Raw genomic sequence first — 18,248 nt, 5'->3', positions numbered from 1 at the left:
TTCTATTATTAGTAACATTAAAAAGTAGGAGAGAAGAAGTTCTAGAAATAATAGTTAATATTTGGGGAATGTGACTTGTAATACATTTAACATATTCAAATTTTTGTTCTCCTGGATTAAAAAGTTCACAGGAATAAAAACCATAATATATCAAAGATTCCAACGTAAATTATACAAAATGATTTTATTTCTTTTAAAGAACGGTCCATAATGGATCTATCACAACTTACAGAACTGTTTCTCTTTCTGGTGAACACAATTTTGGGTTCTAACAATAAAAAATATGCCAAAGGGTAGCTTGTGCATGGAGTCCTGCATGTGGGCGTGAGGCTAACCGAGGACGGAAAATGCCACAGTGGAGAGCAGTGGGCCTCAGCCAGGCTGGAGAGTCTCAGCCCTTCGAGAAGCACGTGTGGGCTGAGCACCTGCTGGGGGGGTGGGCAGGGGAAGCGGGGTGGCCCAGGGCTGCACAAGTCCATCAGAAGTGAGGTCAGAGACCATAGAGACAACGCGGAGGGCTTCACTCCCTGAAGGACCATGACATGACCTCAGGCCAGCCGCTTCTCTCCAAGTGTCAGTTTTCATGCCTCGTAATTATGAAAGCAACCTTACCGTGTGCAGAGCAGAGGGACCAGACAGGCCGTCCGCCACTCCCCTGAGAGGGCAAGTGGAGGGGAAGAAGTCAACCTGCCTCTGCCTGCACCTAATGCCCTCCAACCCAGGAAGGTCTGTACACAGGTCTGCCTTCTGGGGCAACTGTCTGTCCTAATGAACGAGAGAAGAAACCTGAGTACTTCCTGAGGCCAAGTAATTTGAGACACAACTTCAAAGAGAAAAGGTGGACCCAGACAGTGTCCACATCCACGCTGTGCAGCCTCAAAGGACAGCTGGTGAGGCGCAGGGGCAGCTCGGGCTCACTCCGGCTTTCATTGTGACCAGTGAGTCTGAGATCATAGGTCTTACAAACACAGTGACTGAGCGGAACCTTGTACAGTGCCATCTGCCAAGCAAGTTCCAAGTGTTCCATGTCACCGACTCATTTCAGAGCTAGAAGAGCTCTACAGAGCTACTGCACACACACACGCCATGATACACACACACACACACACACACACAGCCGCCCCATTATTCATGTGTTCACACACGCCATGATCTGCACACACACACACAGCCGCCCCATTACTCATGTGTTCACACACGCCATGATCTGCACACACACACACAGCCGCCCCATTACTCATGTGTTCACATACGCCATGATCCGCACACACACCATGATCCACACATACACACACACACAGCCGCCCCATTATTCATGTGTTCACACACGCCATGATCCACACACACACACACAGCCACCCCATTATTCATGTGTTCACACACGCCATGATCCACACACACACACCCGCCCCATTACTCATGTGTTCACACACGCCATGATCTGCACACACACACACAGCCGCCCCATTATTCATGTGTTCACACACGCCATGATTCACACACACGCCATGATACACACACACACACACACACAGCCACCCCATTACTCATGTGTTCACACACACCATGACCTGCACACACGCCATGATCCACACACACACACACACAGCTGCCCCATTATTCACGTGTTCACACACGCCATGATCTGCACACACACACACAGCCACCCCATTATTCATGTGTTCACACACGCCATGATCCACACACACACACAGCCGCCCCATTATTCATGTGTTCACACACGCCATGATCCACACACACACACACAGCCGCCCCATTATTCATGTGTTCACACACGCCATGATCCACACATACACACAGCCGCCCCATTATTCATGTGTTCACACACGCCATGATCCACACACACACACACACACACACACACACACACACACAGCCGCCATTATTTATGTGTTCACATACGCCATGATACACACACACACACACACACACACAGCCGCCCCATTATTCATGTGTTCACATGCCATGATCCGCACACACGCCATGATCCACACAAACACACACACACACAGCTGCTCCATTATTCATGTGTTCACATACGTCATGATCCACACACACACACACACACACACACACACACACACACACAGCCGCCCCATTATTCATGTGTTCACATACGCCATGATCCGCACACACACACAGAGCCACCCCGTTATTCATGTGTTCACACACGCCATGATCCACACACACGCCACGATCCACACACACACACCCGCCCCATTATTCATGTGTTCACACACGCCATGATCCGCACACACGTCATGATCCTCACACATGCGCCATTATCTTCATACACACACACGCCATTATCCACACACACACGCCGTTATCCACACACACACACATGCCATGATCCTCACATACAGACATGCCATTATCCTTCTGTACACACATGCCATTCATTATCCGCATGCACACATCATCATCCACGCGCACAATTATCCTCACAAACACACATGCCATGATCCACACACGCACACACAGCCGCCGCATCATTCATGTGTTCACACACGTCATTATCCTCACACACACACAAGCCATTTATCTGCGTGTGCACATATGCCATTATTTTCATACACACACACGCCATTATCCACACACACACGCCATGATCCTCACATACAGACATGCCATTATCCTTATATACACACATGCCATTCATTATCCGCATGCACACACACCATCCATGTGCACAATTATCCTCACACACATGCCATAATCCGCATACACACACACACCCCCCCCATTATCCACGCACGCACACATGCCATTATCCTCCTATACACACACACACACCATTATCCACGCACGCACACATGCCATTATCCTCCTATACACACACACACACACCATTATCCATGCACACCATTATCCCCATATACATAGACTTATCATTATCCACGCACACACACCCCATTCTCCTCATATACACACATACACACACACACCATTATCCTCATATATACGCACACGCCATTACCCTCCTACACACACCCATTACCCTCCTACACACACACACACACACACACACATTATCTGTGTACACACACATGCCATTATCATCACACACACATTATCCTCATACATATATATGCCTTTATCTGCACGCACACACATGCCATTATCCTCATACACACACACACCATTATCCACGTGTGTACATATGCTATTATCCTCATAAACACACATGCCATTATCCTCACACACACACGCCATTACCCTCCTATACACACACACACACAATCTGTGTACACACACATGCCATTATCCTCACACAGACATTATCCTCATACATGTATGCCTTTATCCTCACACAGACACACGCCATTATCCTCATACATACACACACACACACCCCCGATCCCCCGTTTCAGATGAGGAAACTGAGCCCACAGGCTGCGTAGCCTGCACCAGGCCGGTGGCTGCCAACTGATGCCCAGGGTCACAGGGTTCCTGGCAATCTTACCGCTTTCCACGAGCTCTATAGGTTCTGCCTCCAAGGCCATCTCAGGTGGGGAGGTGGTTTCCCGAGTTCGCTTCTGGGCTTGTCTAGAATTTACTGTCCCACCACGACGCTTTCTCTGAGGGTTTTCAGGGGAAAAGAAACAGTTCAATAGCTTCTGACCAGTAAGATTTCAGTTAGAAAAATTAAAAAGCTTCTGTTATACAGACTGTTGGTCCATCAAAAGTACGTGACATATAACTCTATGGAGGCCTCTGGTCCAGGTTGGAATTAGACCAGAAACCCGTTCTTTTAACCAAAAGTTACAGACCTATTTCCCTTGGATTTGTATTTGACCCCACTGAGCACTTTCTGTCTTTCAGCCCAAGACCTTCAGTTTCCCAAGTTTCTAGTCCCTGTGAAAAGCAGGTCTTTTTTTGGGAAAGGGTTCTGGCCTCTAAATTTTTATAATACTATCAAGTTGTAGTTTACACCCTAATAACCACTCCCCACAGCTCCAAGAACCAAAGTTTTTATTTTTTCTTGCAATGAGAATTTAAAAATTTTTCATTGGAGTATAGTTGACTTACAGTGTTAATTTCTGCCATACAGCAAAGTAAATCACTTATATATGTATCTTTTTTTTTTTTTAAGATTCTTTCCCCACAGAGACCGTTACAGAGTACGGAGTAGAGCTCTTTATGCTATGCAAGAACCAGTTTTAGTTCCTACAGGCTTCCAGAGAGACACGCCTTCTGGAAGGTTAGACTGTTCATCAGCATGTCTGCAGCTCAGACCCCGAGTCAGGCTTCCGAGTCCTCCAGCCGGGTACCAACGCGCTCCAGCACATCTGGCCTGCCCACTGCGGTGTTCCTCCAGAGACGGAGCCTCCATCTGACATAGCTTTGTTACCGCGCCCTGTGCGGCCCCGACCAACCCCAGCTCCGTTTCAGCGCTCCTCCCTGCCTTGTCCTGCTCCTCAGTGGCACTGGGCCCACTCTGTCCACAATGGGCGATATGGGCAGTCACTACCTACCAAGTCTAAACCTCCTCACCAGTACCAGCCTCACAGAGCTCTCCTACGGATGAGGCGCATGCACAGTACGGAGCGCTGGCCGAAGATGCCATTACTACACTATCGTGCCTCACCAGGCATCCTAACCTTGGACACGCTGGCAGGACAGGCAAGCGTCCTCGGGATCCACATAAGACTGAGGAGTACCCCTCACCCAGCCCAGTCCTCGCTGGCAACAGAGAAGCCGGCTTCTCTCCGTGTTCTAACCACCGCTCTCATCCGATGGCTGCCCGAGGAGCTGCCTCCCAGCCCCTGGAGGCCTGGAGGCCAGGGGCAGCAGCATGCTGAACTCCGCAGCAGGGAGCCGCTCCATCCCTCAGGCCAGAGGTGAGGCTACCGCCTGGTGTTTCTAAGTTTCCCCAGCAGCTACCAGATTACCTAAGGCTCTACCCCACTCTCTTTGCAGTTGTCCTGATAGCGTCCTTCCTTGGAAAAGGACCAAGTCTTTCTCAGCAGACACTGCTGAATAGAACCCTTCAGTCCCCGCTGGGCGGCTTCTCCCAGGCAGGAAGCAGTAGTCATGGATCCTGGCCACAGTCTGGGTGCGGAACCCTAAAAACCCTGTCCTGTCACCATAGCGACGTGTCCTGCTAACCCGCACCTCAACCCAACAACAGTCCTCTCCTCTTTCAGCCTCTCCCTGCCTGGACCACCGGCCCCTTCCCTCTTCACTGAACCAGCTCTCACACAGCTTTGAGGGACCTCCTCAACTGGCGGCTCCACCATGAGGACCTCCCTGGAGCCCTCCTGCTGACCATCTCGTGTCCCCGTCCTCCTCCCTCCTTCCCCACAAGAAGCCCCCTATACTTCTACGCCTTTTCCTCTTCCACCCGCACGCCCTAGAGGCCAGGCTCAGACAGCCTAGAATCTGAGGACGGCTCTGCCCCCGCCCCGCCCATGATTCTCGTCATGCTCTCCTGCCGTTTACCAGCAGGGCCCTCAGAGGGCCGCAGCCTGGGTTAAAACTGACCGCCTGATCACCGCCACACCTCATTCACACTGCCCCAAGGAGAGTCTAACCAGCTTCTTCACAGCCTCCCACAAGGGGCCACACTGCTGTCTGTTCAGAGTGTGGCCTCTGAGGGGAGGTGCCCAGGTTTAGGAGGCTTCCCTGCAGGTAAGGGACTGAGGTGGGAGGTCACCTGGCCTTTAAAGGGCAGGTCCAGGGGCCTGGAATACAGTGGGGACTGCAGTGGTCAGAAGGGATGGACCAAGGGGAAGGAGCTGGGCCAGGACAACATCTACAGGATTTCTACCACTCTTCACCCTGGGAACTGACTGGTCAGCCTTATCCTCCCCGCTGCCACCCCTACAGTTCTAGAACCTGGAGAGAGGATGAGTGTCACAGCTGGTCCACCGGCTGGGAATGCTCTGTTTCAGAAAACAGCTGTTCTGAGTTTAGATCACATGCGCAGCATCGTTAGTAGGCAGTAAAGCGGGGAGGGGGACCGTCAAGCACTTTCTGGACTCAAGAGGCTCCCAGTGACATCTGGGTTACAACAAACCAGAGCTACATCTGTCGTCTAAAACGGCAGTTACAGTGACCAACTCTGGCCACTGAGCCTGAGAGAACTCACCCAGGGCTATGACCACCGCCGACGCCGGCGTCAGATTAGGACCACACAGGGGAAAGAAACAGAAGGGAAAACGGAACACTGGGTTGCAAATAATTAAATAAACCAGAGCCCTAATATTTCCAGGATGCCAGCAGCTGCTCTGAACGCGTAAAATTTCAAACCCTTGGCCATCCTTCTCAGCCTTCTGTCTTTAGGGCATCAACCAAAACACTGGAAACTCTGACCAAAGGCAAGCAGGTTGCTGTAACTACTGAAAGGTCCTATACACACTCTTTCAGGAATGTGGGTTACTCAGAAGCACCTTTATGGTACTCTCATAATTTAGATACACAAGGAATGAAGTAGTTGTTTAGCCTTAAAAAATAGAATCCATGAACTTGTAAAACTCACCGTACTCATGGTGATCCTCGGTGCCAACCTACAGAGAAACACACACAGTCTAGACCAGGCCTGGCCTCAGCCTCTCATGCCTGCTGGTTACTCATCTTCTGACTAGCACAGGGATCTGCACCCCAGCAGATTTCCAGAATCTTCAAGCCCTGGAAAATAAAGGTGTCAAGTTGACAAATGCTGCACCCGCATTATTGACGAGACATTTCAGCTCAATCGTCTACTGGTCCTTTCTGTCAGCTGCGCACTTTGCGCAATCACGTCCTAACCCACATCCTCCGTGGGAGATACACACCCTTGCAGAAGACAGGACCGCGTGACCCCACAGCCTGCAAGCAGGACCATGAGGTCACCCCTTGCCCTTCTGGCTGCTGAAACTCACACAGATGCTCCTCGGCCCACGGCCCCCTCCCTGCCTGTCTGGGGTCACCCCCATGAGGCTAAGACGGGCTCTGGCCTTGTCAAAGTTGTGCCCACCTCCCCCAGGCTGTGCCAGGAGACAAAATGCAAACGGCAGGGTGCCAGGCAGCTGCTGGTCACTGGGCAACCAGCTCTAGTTAGGCTGTTCCAGGCAGCCGAATGGTGATGACCTGTGACCCACTGGGGGAGCAGGCAGAAGGGACAAAGCCCAGGTCTCTGTTACGAAAGGAGAAATCCTGAACCCTTTTGCACAATCTGTGAGGACGTGGCTTGCCTCACTCAGGCTTAGGAAAGCAGCTATTGCCCTATGACTGTGACTGTGAGAGGCTGGGGACACTGAGCTCCGGCCTCTCATTCACAGCTTCCTTGGATGCAGTGACCCTGCCTCACTGCACACGCTCTGAGGCTCCTGCCAACTGGGAGGGTGGGTGACGCTGAAGCCCCCTCCCTTCTTGAATCCTCTCTGGAGTAATCAAGAGATCAATAAAGAAAAGGACCCCCCCAGATACACACACACAAAGACAAGAAACCCCTGCAGAGTCCTGTGCTAGCTTCTGGGAAGACGACGAAAACCAGAACTGCTCCATGTGACGGCACAATCCCAGGAAGGAAAGAGCCTCCGCCTCTCCCCACAACTGGGAACTGGGGCCTGCTGCAGGTGCCCATGATTCAGGGGAGGAGACAAGGGCCACCAACCCTGACCCACCCTGCGTGCCCAGCTGAGACTCTGCCACTGGCAACAGATGAGCGGAGAAGAACTAAGCAATTGTGGGTCAGGAAGCCAGGCAGGCTCCGGGAAGGGCAGAGAGCGCAGCAGGTGCGGAGGCTCCTGGAGAATGGGAGGCCCTTGGTTTGCTCAGGGCCCGCGGAAGGTGGGGACGAACCCTGCAGATCTGAGTTCAGGGAGGCAGTGGCGAAAGCAGTGAAGGAGTGGCCAAAACGTGCAGGCAGGAGTCAGGGTGCAGTCAGAGTCGACGGGCTCCTGGTGGGAGAGGACCCTGCACGGGGCAAGGCCGAGGGACCCGAGAGGCAGAGGGAGCGGCGGCCTGGGTCAGCCCGTCCGGGGTGACAGTGGTGTGCACAAGGACAGGCGTTCTCAAAGTGGAGCCTGCGTGAGGCTCACTCGCCTGGAGGGTTTGTTAAACTAGATTCGGATTCAGTAGGTCTAGGATGGGGCTCACAAGTCCCGAGGCAAGGCTAGGGGGGCCACTGTAGGCCACGCCACGGGAAGGCCTGTCTAGGACACGGCCTGGGAGCTGGAGAGGACCAATCATACACATGTGAGACACGGGACCTCTGTCAACCCCCTTCTTCTCATCCCCAGTGCTGCCACCTCCTCCACACGGTCCCCCCAGCCTGGAACCCTTCTACCATACTGCCAACATATCTTGGAGACAGCAGCTGACCCCACAGCCTTTCCCGAGGTCCCCATCAAGTCCCGACCCCTAAGCATGGCCTGTGGAGGCCATCTGGCCTTTCAGTTAGAGCATATCTCCACAGCCAGACACCATGGACAGGGGTCACACTTCCAAACCCCTACTTGTGACCTTGGGCGAGACTCTGAACTTCTCTGTGCCTTATTTGTTGTTTAGTCACTCAGTTGTGTCCGACTCTGACACCCCATGGACTGCAGCCTGCCAGGCTCCTATGTCCAATGGATTCTCCAGGCAAGAATACTGGAGAGCATTGTCATTTCCTTCTCCAGGGGATCTTCCCAGACCAGGGATCGAACCTATGTCTCCAGCATCGGTAGGTGAGTTCTTTACCGCTAAGCCATCAGGGAAGCCCAGGCCTTATTTGCTTGTCTCTAAAACAAGACAGCACCGACCTCAACGGTGTGTGAGGATTACAGGAGCTAATACAAAGAGCACCTGGACCGGTACCGCGCACTTTCCAGGCTCAAAGACCTGCTCTGCCAGCACAGCCTTGCGGTCTCTCCGCCTGCACCGCCCACTGCACAGCCCTAAGAGGCTGTGGATCGCCGCACCTGACCAGCTCCAACACGGACCCACGGGCTGCACGTCTCCCCACATCATGCACTCATCAGCAGGGCTCCTGTCCTGGGAATGCAGCAGTGAATACATCCAGCCACCAGCTCCTGTCTGGGGTGGGTGCCAGCAGACAGCTCAGATGTCGCAATAACTGGGGCATACGAGCCCGGGGCAAGGGAAACCAAGAGGACCGGGAGAGGCCAGAGGTTCTCCAGGAGCAGCCCCACTGAGGGAGCGTCCAGCCAGCTGAGCCTTTCTCCAGCACCCGGCAGTTCGCATCCAGGCATGCCCCCGCCCGCATTATCCACTCAGACCCCAAGTAGTTTACTTTCCATCAGCGGGTAGCCGCTTCACAATGCTGTGCTGGATTCTGCTGCACATCAGCATCAGCCGTAAGCACGCACATCGCCCTCCCCGAGCCTCCCCCGGCTCCACAAGTGCCGCAGACAGTCTCTTCGCTGTCTCACTCTCTCCAAGGAGGCTCGCGACTGGCCTACGGCATGACCTCGCCTGACACCCTCAGGCCGGCCCAGGGGTGCCCTCACTCGCGACTGGCACAAGCGCCTCCCCAAGCAGAGATGAAGACAGTCCACCTGGTGAGCACGGGAGGCGGCGGCACCTCCACAGCCCCTGGGGACTCACAAGACCAGATCACATGTGGTTCTAGAGCCACCGGGCTTCCTGGATCCTAATCCAGAACTCATCGATCCCAGCAGTCTCTCTCAGAATTGAGAAGAATCTGATACAAATGTCACTGACAGTGACCTGTCTGCTGAGCACAAGGAAATAAATGCACAAACCTTGGTTGCTCCAAAGCCTCTTGCCTCCTCCTTGTTTTAAGTTTTAGGTTTTCAAACATGGTGGCTCCAGACGCATCCGGCCGCTGTGCCAGAGCGTTCCCCACTCCTCGGCGAGCCCACCCTCCCCGCTCTCTGCCACCCACCTGCAGCCCCAGGCTTGGATACACCCTCCCACGCCCCAACCCAACCCAACAGCTTGTTCCATACCGGGCTCTCCTTTAGGGGATAATAAAGGTCAGCGGTCAGAGAACATAAAAGGGTGTAAGGCCAGCCTCAGGGAAATCTGCCAAGGGGCTGGGTTTCACCAGAGTGTGGAGGTGGGGAGACCCGGGTTGGGGGAGGGTCTCCCCAGCAGGCCAGTTTGCGAACATGGAAGTGCAGTGTGTGGACAGAGAGACCAGGGGCTGTGGGAAATATGGCCCTCACCAACTACAAAGCGTTCTGGGTCATGCAGGTAATAGAAGCCACTAGAATAGTGAAACTAACAACAGCTCAAACTTAGAGGTCATTTCTGTGTGCAAGACACTAAAGCGCTCTCCACACACCATCTTGTATAATCTTCCTCTCACCCAACAAGGAGGCAGACACTATTATGGTGACCATTTCACATACAAGGGAGCTAAGAATGATCAGGGGTTAAGTAACTTGCCCACAGTCCACACCTAGTAAACACCAAGTCTGGATTTAAACCAGGGCAGTTTGACACCAGAACACCCAGTCTTAAAAACACAAATACAAGCCAGAATCAGATGTATTAATTCTAGGAACAATATGGAACATGGGTGTTTTCCAGGTTTCTCAAACTTAGTGTCCAGGAACTCCTTCCAACATGCCAGCACTTCATCTCAGCAACATCCCCCCACCGTGGTTTCCAAGGCAAACTGTGCAGTTATTCAGCATGCCTCACCTGAAGAAGTGCCAGAGGTCAGAGCTCTGTCCACTTTGCACCTAGCTAATCCTTTGCCCAAAGGAGATGTTCTTGGTTACTGAAGCAGTGAGTGGCTCAGAAGTGAGAGAGGGTGGTTAATGTTGTCCCTGCCACTAAGAAAAGACCAGGAGTAGAGGGTGGCACTGGGAATGGTCAAGAAGGCCAGATGCCAGGACCCCCTAACGCTCTGACAGGAAGGTGAGGGAAGACCAGCCCTTGCAAGGTTATCTATCTGGCTATTCCATGGGAGTGACGCCACAGAACCGGGCTAGGAAAGGGATAAACAAGGCAGACACCTTAGTTTTAGAAATGCTGCACGTGGGTATCCAAGGAGAAAGGTCCAAAGGCAGCTGAAAAACCCAGGAGAGAGAACTAGGGTGGAGGTAGAGGTTTTAGAATCTGTGTTACAATTTGGGAAGTCAGGTAAGAAAAAAAAAAAAAACCTGAAAAGAGAATCACAAGGCAGAAAGACAGTCTGGAAAACTTGGCTATCAGTTAGACAAAAGCTGGCATTTCAAGGAGAAAGCAGCAGTAAACAGGCAGACCTAGAATGAGGCCAGTGAGCTGGCCACAGGGAGCTGCTCATGGATGACCAAGCAAGTGGAGGCCCAAGCTGTTACGGAGGGCCAAACTGGGCTGCCTGGAGGAAGTGACACTGAAGACGAGGCCCCAAGTGATGGAGCTATTCAACAAACACATCGGTGGGCAGGGCCACCCAAAGGGAAGAGAGGATCTGCCCGAGATGTGCAGCGTGCTGTGTGGGAGCCCTGAGGCCCACAGGCCTCCCGGGACAGGGCAGGCAAGGGTTCATGCAGAGACGGCACCACCTGTGCGAGGAGGCCTGTGAGAGCCTGGACGAGTCAGAACGCAGACCCGCACGGAGGCGTGGAGCGACCCAGGCAGAAGAGAGCTGTGTGGCTTGGAGATAGTGGCAAGTGTGGAGAGAAGTGAGACCACCCGACTGGATGGCAGCGGGGAGGTGCGAAGGTTAGTACCTTCAGCGTTCTCACAAGTTTAACGGTCTACTCAATCATGACGTTATTGCCAGAGGTTGATTTTTTCCCAGGAGGCTACTATGGACATGAAAGATGACCCCCCCAACACTAGTAGGGGTGACACACGATCATATGTATGTGATGCCTCTGTGCATTTGATTACATGAGAATGTCTACATGCATCACGGCTAGAAACTGTTGGGCAGTGTTGACTGCAGCTGGATCCTGTGGTCTTATTGTCCCAGGAGCCAAGAAAGGAGGGATCAGCAGAAAAGGGGCAGGGAAAGGGTGTTCCAGAAAACAAAGAAGCTGCAGGGCCCCAGGGAGCTGTCTGGGCCAGGCGCGCTGTCCAGCCAGGGCCCACGGCCGGCCCAAGGACCCTCAGCCACCAGGGCAGGTGAGGCTGCTGCGATCTGGGCTCTACAGTGGCTACTTGTGTGTGTCCGACCGGGAGACGAGGCAGCCACCTCGGGTCACGTACTCCCTGTGTGTGGCAGTTACAGAGCGGATCTCTGTCAACTCACGAAGCTATTCTAAGACAGGAGCACAGTGAGTCTGACTCAACGCCGGCATGGTAAAAGCAGAGAAGCCTCCACCTATAGTCTCATCAATGAGAGGCCGATTTATCAGCAACTGATTAGACACCGAGGCCCTGGCTAGTACCAACTGTCTAGGTCACACGTTTTTAAAGTTTATTTAAAGTTTGCAGCCAGCCTTGCAGCTGGTGAGATCTTAGTTCCCCATCAGGGATCAAAGCTGGGCACTCAGTAGTGAGAGCACGGAGTCCTAACCGCGGGAGAACTGGTAAGTCCTCACCAAAGCTTCTTAAATGAACACTGATGTCACCGTCACATCAACGACCAGGCCTGAGAACTTAATAAAAATTAAGAGCCTCCTGCTTATACAAAGGAGGGTGCACTTTATAGAAACCAATCATGAGACTGGCCAAATGATCCCGAGCCTTGCACACACACTTGACCTCCATGCCTCAGTTTTACCATCTTCCATGTGGGAAAAATAGCCCCTACCTCGCAGCTGTGATACTGAATCAAAGTGCCCAGTAGGTTCTAGCACCCTGGACGGAACCATCCCAGTTGAGTAATTCAACAATTCTTTGCATGGGGCTTACTCTGAGTCAGGCATTGCTTCAGGGATTGGATTTACAATGGTGAACAAAACAGACACTCACGGAGCATACATTCTAAGTGGAAAGACAATCAATAAACTAAGTAATAAACAGGTTATCACATCAGAAAAGCCGGTAACCACAGCTCTTCTCACAAGTGTGAGTGCTACTAGATGAGAGCAAAGCAAACTTCCCACCCCAGAAGGAACTGGAACAAACATTTCTGCTCTCAGCAAGCTCAACTCACTTCCAGAAGAGACTTGGCAGGACATGGCTGACCACCCCTGCCCAGGCGGACAGGAAGCTGGAGAGCCAGCAGGGAGGCGTGGGGCAGCCCCCTCCCAGTTACCGATGCCTGAAGGAGGCCCAGCGGCCACCCACCCTCTCCCCTGGGGCTCCACAGGGACTAGACTTGGCAAAGACAGAGAGCAGCTGACTGTGCCCGGAGACACACAACTGGGTCTGAGACACATTTACTGCGTGACCCTGACCAAGCCAGTCAGTCTCAGAGAACTGAAAGGGGCACCAGGGGACTTCACACCTGCTCAGCGATTTGTCAGTCAAGGAAATTTTCCCCTTTTCTCCAAACAAAGGACCCGATGAGGATTGTTTTGCTTCTACTAGAGAAAAAGAACAACTCTTTGGGTAAAGAGATGTTCTACTTTTGTTTATAATCCGGCCTTGAGGTTCAAGGGCCCAGAATTAAGAATGAACTTCAGTTTTCTGAAAATCAGTTAAAAAAGGAAAATTAAGTAAAAAGAGTATTATTCAGCCTTAAGAAAAAGAACCCTGAAGACATTATGCTTAGTTAGTGAAGACAGACACAAAAGGGTAAATACTGCATAATTCCTCTTACATGAAGTCCCAAGACATCAAATTCAGAGACAGAAAGTAGAATGGTAATTGCCAGAGGCTGGGGGACAAGGAGTTTTACTTTAATGAATACAGAGTTCCTGCCTGGGAGGATGCAAAAGGTTCTGGAGATAGATGGTGAGGGCGGCACAACAAGGTGGATTTACTTAATACCACTGAACACCTACAAGTGGTTCAGATGGTCTATTTTACATTATGCATATTTTACCACAACACAAAAATTAAAAAATAAACTTCATCTTCCTTTTCTTTCCTGTATGCTTTTAAAAGGATTTAATCAGGTATTCAGAAATGCACTGCTGTGGGTACAGCTGAGAAACATTTGTAAGAAGGTTACCTGCGGGAGGACCCTCAGTCTCCTCCAAGCTCTGCTACCTCCAAAACATACCTATGACTCTAACATCACCAGAGTGCTGGCTCACCCTCTTCTCGATGAAGCTCTTCTCAGGAATTTCTCCACAGCTTCACATGCAGGGTTAAGACAAATCCCCCCCCAAACATTAGGCTGACCCTTTGTCAGTGAAAGCCCTAGAGCCTGGCAGGGAGGGGGTACCTCAATTCTCCAAAGCCATTATCTCCCAAGGTTGTATCGGTAATAGGTTTGGAAGGTTTTCACAAGTGGGAGGGATATCAATAGACACCAAGTTCAACCAATTAATTTTGGAAGTAAGAAGTTGCCTACTTGGTCCTGCGACCACTCCTTTGCAGGTTTCTCTGGGTTATACAGAAGCACAGCTCAGTAGCTGCCCCACCCCTGACCCCCTAACTAACTTCTCATTTTCTTTCAGTCATCCTGGCCTGGGCTGGGGGGCAGGGGGGGGGGGTGCAGCAGGTGGGGGGCGGGGGGCGGGGAAGGGCTCGTGATATTAATACAAACAAAGGTACTGCAGGGGGTCAGGAGCAAGAGAAATATAATGAAGGAAACCTCAGGATCCATTTCCACCAGAGGCTGAAAACATACCAGAGGCCAAAAAGACAGACCCTAAAACTCCCAGGAAGGAGGCATGCTAGGCTTGTGCGGAGGGCACCAAAGCACAAAGCTAGGAACCTTTGCGGCTTCCGCTGAACCACGAACCTGAGGTGGGCTGAGGGGGTGCACGTGTGTGGACTAAGCCAGGAAGGCCAAGATGCAGACTGTGGTGGTGGCCGGGGGCGTCAGCAGCTCATAGATACGGTTCTCTGGCCTTCACCTACAGCCGGCAGCAGCCCAGTGGTGCCCTCCAGAGAGAATCCCCCCATTTGGATATGAAGGGAAAGAAACCAGAAACAAAGGGAAGGTGCTCTGTCGTATCTGACTCTGTGCAGCCCCATGGGCTGTAGCCAGCCAGGCTCCCCATCCACGGGATTTTCCAGCCAAGAGTACTGGAGTGGGTAGCCATTTCCTTTTCCAGGGGATATTCCCGACCCAGGGATCGAACCGGGTCTCCCACATCGCAGGCAGACGCTTTACCATCTGAGCCACCAGGGAAGCCCTAAGAGGGGAGCTGGTCTCAAATAGCTCTGCCCCCAGGGGTCCTCAGCCAAGGAATGGCCTTCTATTCAGGCAGATACACACGTGGGCTGGCTAAAGGGTGCATACATGCCATCACCAAGTGGCAAGCCAAACCCAATTCTTTAAAGACATTCATCTTGGTGGTGGAATCCAGATTCTCTCCAACTCTCTTCCTCGGAACTAAAATAAGTCAATGGTCCTTGGCTCCCAGGACAGCAAGCACCTATTAGAAAGGGAACATTGGGGATGTTCTAAAGACAAAGCAGCAAAGCAGGAGGAAGAACGTTCAGTGGGCCAGAGAAGTCAAAACTTTAAATGGGAGCTCAAAAACATCTGCCAGACTCCAAGGGACCCAAGGACATGACAAATGTCCCCAGAAGACCGCACCCACTGCCTTCATGTGTATAGCCAACCACTAAGCGGTCTGGCCTCACTTGCAGTGACAGACACAGGTCTTCCTAAAAATCACTATACAATATAAAAGGTGTATAGAGTTTTTGGGTAAAAGTGGAATTAGGGGTACAACACTCCAAAATTTGGACAATTTCACACACATACCCACACATACCTAACAAAAGCGGCAGTACAGTTAGACAAATTAAATGGTTAAGAAATGCCCATATACCATAATAACCGTGGCACTTTACCAAGTCTGTGGCTTGTGAGTTATTGGGAAACAGGGTGTTGTAACATCAGATGTGCAGGGGGTGTGGCTCAAACACACAGTGAATTGATACAGCTGATAGGTGTCTGAGGTGTACATGGTCTCTGTGGCTTGGTTCAGCTGAGTTCAACTTTCTTTGTGAAATTATGCACACTAAACTCAACAGCCCCATTATATTCAACCTGTTCCGTAAAATATCAATCCTGCTGGAATTAATCCTTGCTTCCAAACAACTGGTGAGAGCAGAATTGAGTAAAATCAACTATATTTGAATACACTGACTTAAAACAAACCAACAGAGAAATGACTGCCTCACTTTGGGTACTGTGGATGCCAGTCCCAGCACTGTAATCTGATATACACTGTTACCTCGCCTGCGAGGGTCTCCTACCCCATCCCACTTTGGAGAACTGCTCATTCTTCTAGGTCGACCTCAAAGAAACGTTACGTACATTTCTGTCACTCCTCGTCCTCTGTTGTTTCTGTTGCACTCCATCTGCTAAACATAACTCTATGTCAAAACCCATCAGGGTATGCCCTCTTCTTTGAACAGCATTTGGCACAAACATGGTAGCTAAATGATTTTTTTTCCCATTGAAATTAAATTACCAACCTCATGAGACACTTGAAAGAGATGAAAGAGATGGCAGATTCTTCAAGACGGCACAGAGTGTTCTGAGGTGGGAAAAAAGATGGGGAAATGGAGCCTTATTACACTGCAAATAAAAATGCAGTCACCATCAGGAAACAAAGGAACATTTAAAACCAGAAGACCCTCATGGGAGAATAGGACACAACATCTCTATCTGAAGCATTTTCAACTTGAAAAAAAGAGGCCACAACCTTATGTTTTAAAATATTAGTTAAGAATTGAAAAATATCAAGAAGGTGTTCAGAAAAGCAGCAAACTTTATATTGGTCTGCTATAGCAAGCAGCAGAATTCAGCAACGGTTTGGTTAAAATGAGAAGAGAGGTGCAGCAGACAGGAAAATCCCCAGGTCGTGAGACCACTTTCTTGGGGGAGGGGGTCATTCAGGAAGAGAAACTAGACTCAAGAGTACAATGCAATTACTGAAAATTAAGTTTCTCGAGAATATTTATAATTAGACCCTTTCTGGGTAAACCTTCCTTGAAAAAGAAATGTAACAATAAACACTAAAAAAGTCCAGCAAAAGGAACAAAGACATTGGGGTCTGAGGTTCAGATGCTAGGTCTGCTTACTAACTGTATGAACTTGGGTAAGTGACTCTGCCTCTCCCGTGCTTCAGGACACAGAAGATGGAGCTAACCCAAACTACCGGGCAGGGTGGATTTTTTAGCGGTAGAGACTCCTAAACAGTAGACAGGATTATTACATCACAAACCTAGAGTAACCCTTAGAGACATCTGAGTCACACTCCTACTACTAGAAATTATGATTCCAAGGACTTCACTGAGGTCCAGTGGCTAAGTTTCCGAGCTCCCAATACAGGGGGCCTGGATTTGATCCTTGATCAGGAAACTGGGTCCCACATGCCCCGACTACAAGAGTTCACATGCAGCAGTGAAGACTAAAGACCCCCTCGGCCACAACCAAGATTTGGTGCAGTCACATAAATAAACACCAAAAAGAAAAGATTATAATTCCCAAACAAAACGGCATTAACAGGTAATAACGCCATTCAGGAGCTATCCTTTCATTTTAAATTTGTGATTGTCAAGAAAATCTACAGAGCAAGCCAATCTACTCAGCGATCCGGAGGCACACTCTGCTGTTAAGGTACCCTACTGGGCACGTCAGGAAACCATGTGGTTTCTGGAGTACAGGAAAGCCTGATGGTCACTTCTCTTTTGCACAAGCAGGCTACTGATAATACTCATTCTGAAACGTTCCCAAGCCTTTCCTTCTCTTCACAAAGAGGTATTCAATAAACCTGCCAAGACTTACTTATGCCTGGGGGGAAAAAAAAACAACCCTTCCAAAGAAAATTCCCCATCCCTGTGGAGCGGCACCCTCCATCTTAACCCCACATTTACTCACACTTGACCTTTAACCCTGGGGTGAGGCGGAATCTGTGCTCTGGGCCTTCCTCCTTAGAGAGGAAACCTCAAAATGCCTTGCTCTAAAATTCCCAAAGTTCTTCTAAGAAACAAGCTATTTAGGAAAGATAAGTCAGAAGAGCACATGTGATTCATATCTCACTCAACAACAGTCAACCTTACGATATTCTACAGGAGCCACCTTGAGCCACCTTATCCCTCAAAACCCCGTAATTTGGGGATAGTGAAAAGTGTACATAAATCATTCCAAAATAAGACATGGGTTAACATATACATAGGAACACATACAAACCAACCAACTTGTGCATATATTTTCATCAAGCAGCACCCCAAGTCTTTCCCAGAAACTGGCAAGGGTATAAACTCCCAGACACGGACTTTGCTAAAAGCTTTTAAGTAAAAAGTCAGTAAAG

At 50.6% G+C, this 18,248-nt stretch overlaps 1 protein-coding gene across 1 annotated transcript in view; it reads right to left on the bottom strand.

The window, feature by feature from the left end:
- RNF4 (ring finger protein 4) overlaps positions 1-18,248 on the bottom strand; it is a 33,717-nt gene that overhangs the window by 13,323 nt on the left and 2,146 nt on the right. The window contains exons 2-3 of the mRNA XM_061145383.1: positions 6,506-6,654; positions 3,488-3,602 (exon numbers count right to left, since the gene is read on the bottom strand). Of these exons, the coding sequence (XP_061001366.1) occupies positions 3,488-3,602; positions 6,506-6,514 (124 nt within the window). The 5' untranslated portion in view covers positions 6,515-6,654. The remainder of the gene's footprint in view (positions 1-3,487; positions 3,603-6,505; positions 6,655-18,248) is intronic.

This window comes from Dama dama, chromosome 6, assembly GCF_033118175.1.
Source record: "Dama dama isolate Ldn47 chromosome 6, ASM3311817v1, whole genome shotgun sequence".
Taxonomy (NCBI): domain Eukaryota; kingdom Metazoa; phylum Chordata; class Mammalia; order Artiodactyla; family Cervidae; genus Dama; species Dama dama.
The sequence above is the reverse complement of the archived record's forward strand: the minus strand, read 5'-3'. Positions and strand labels throughout refer to the sequence as shown.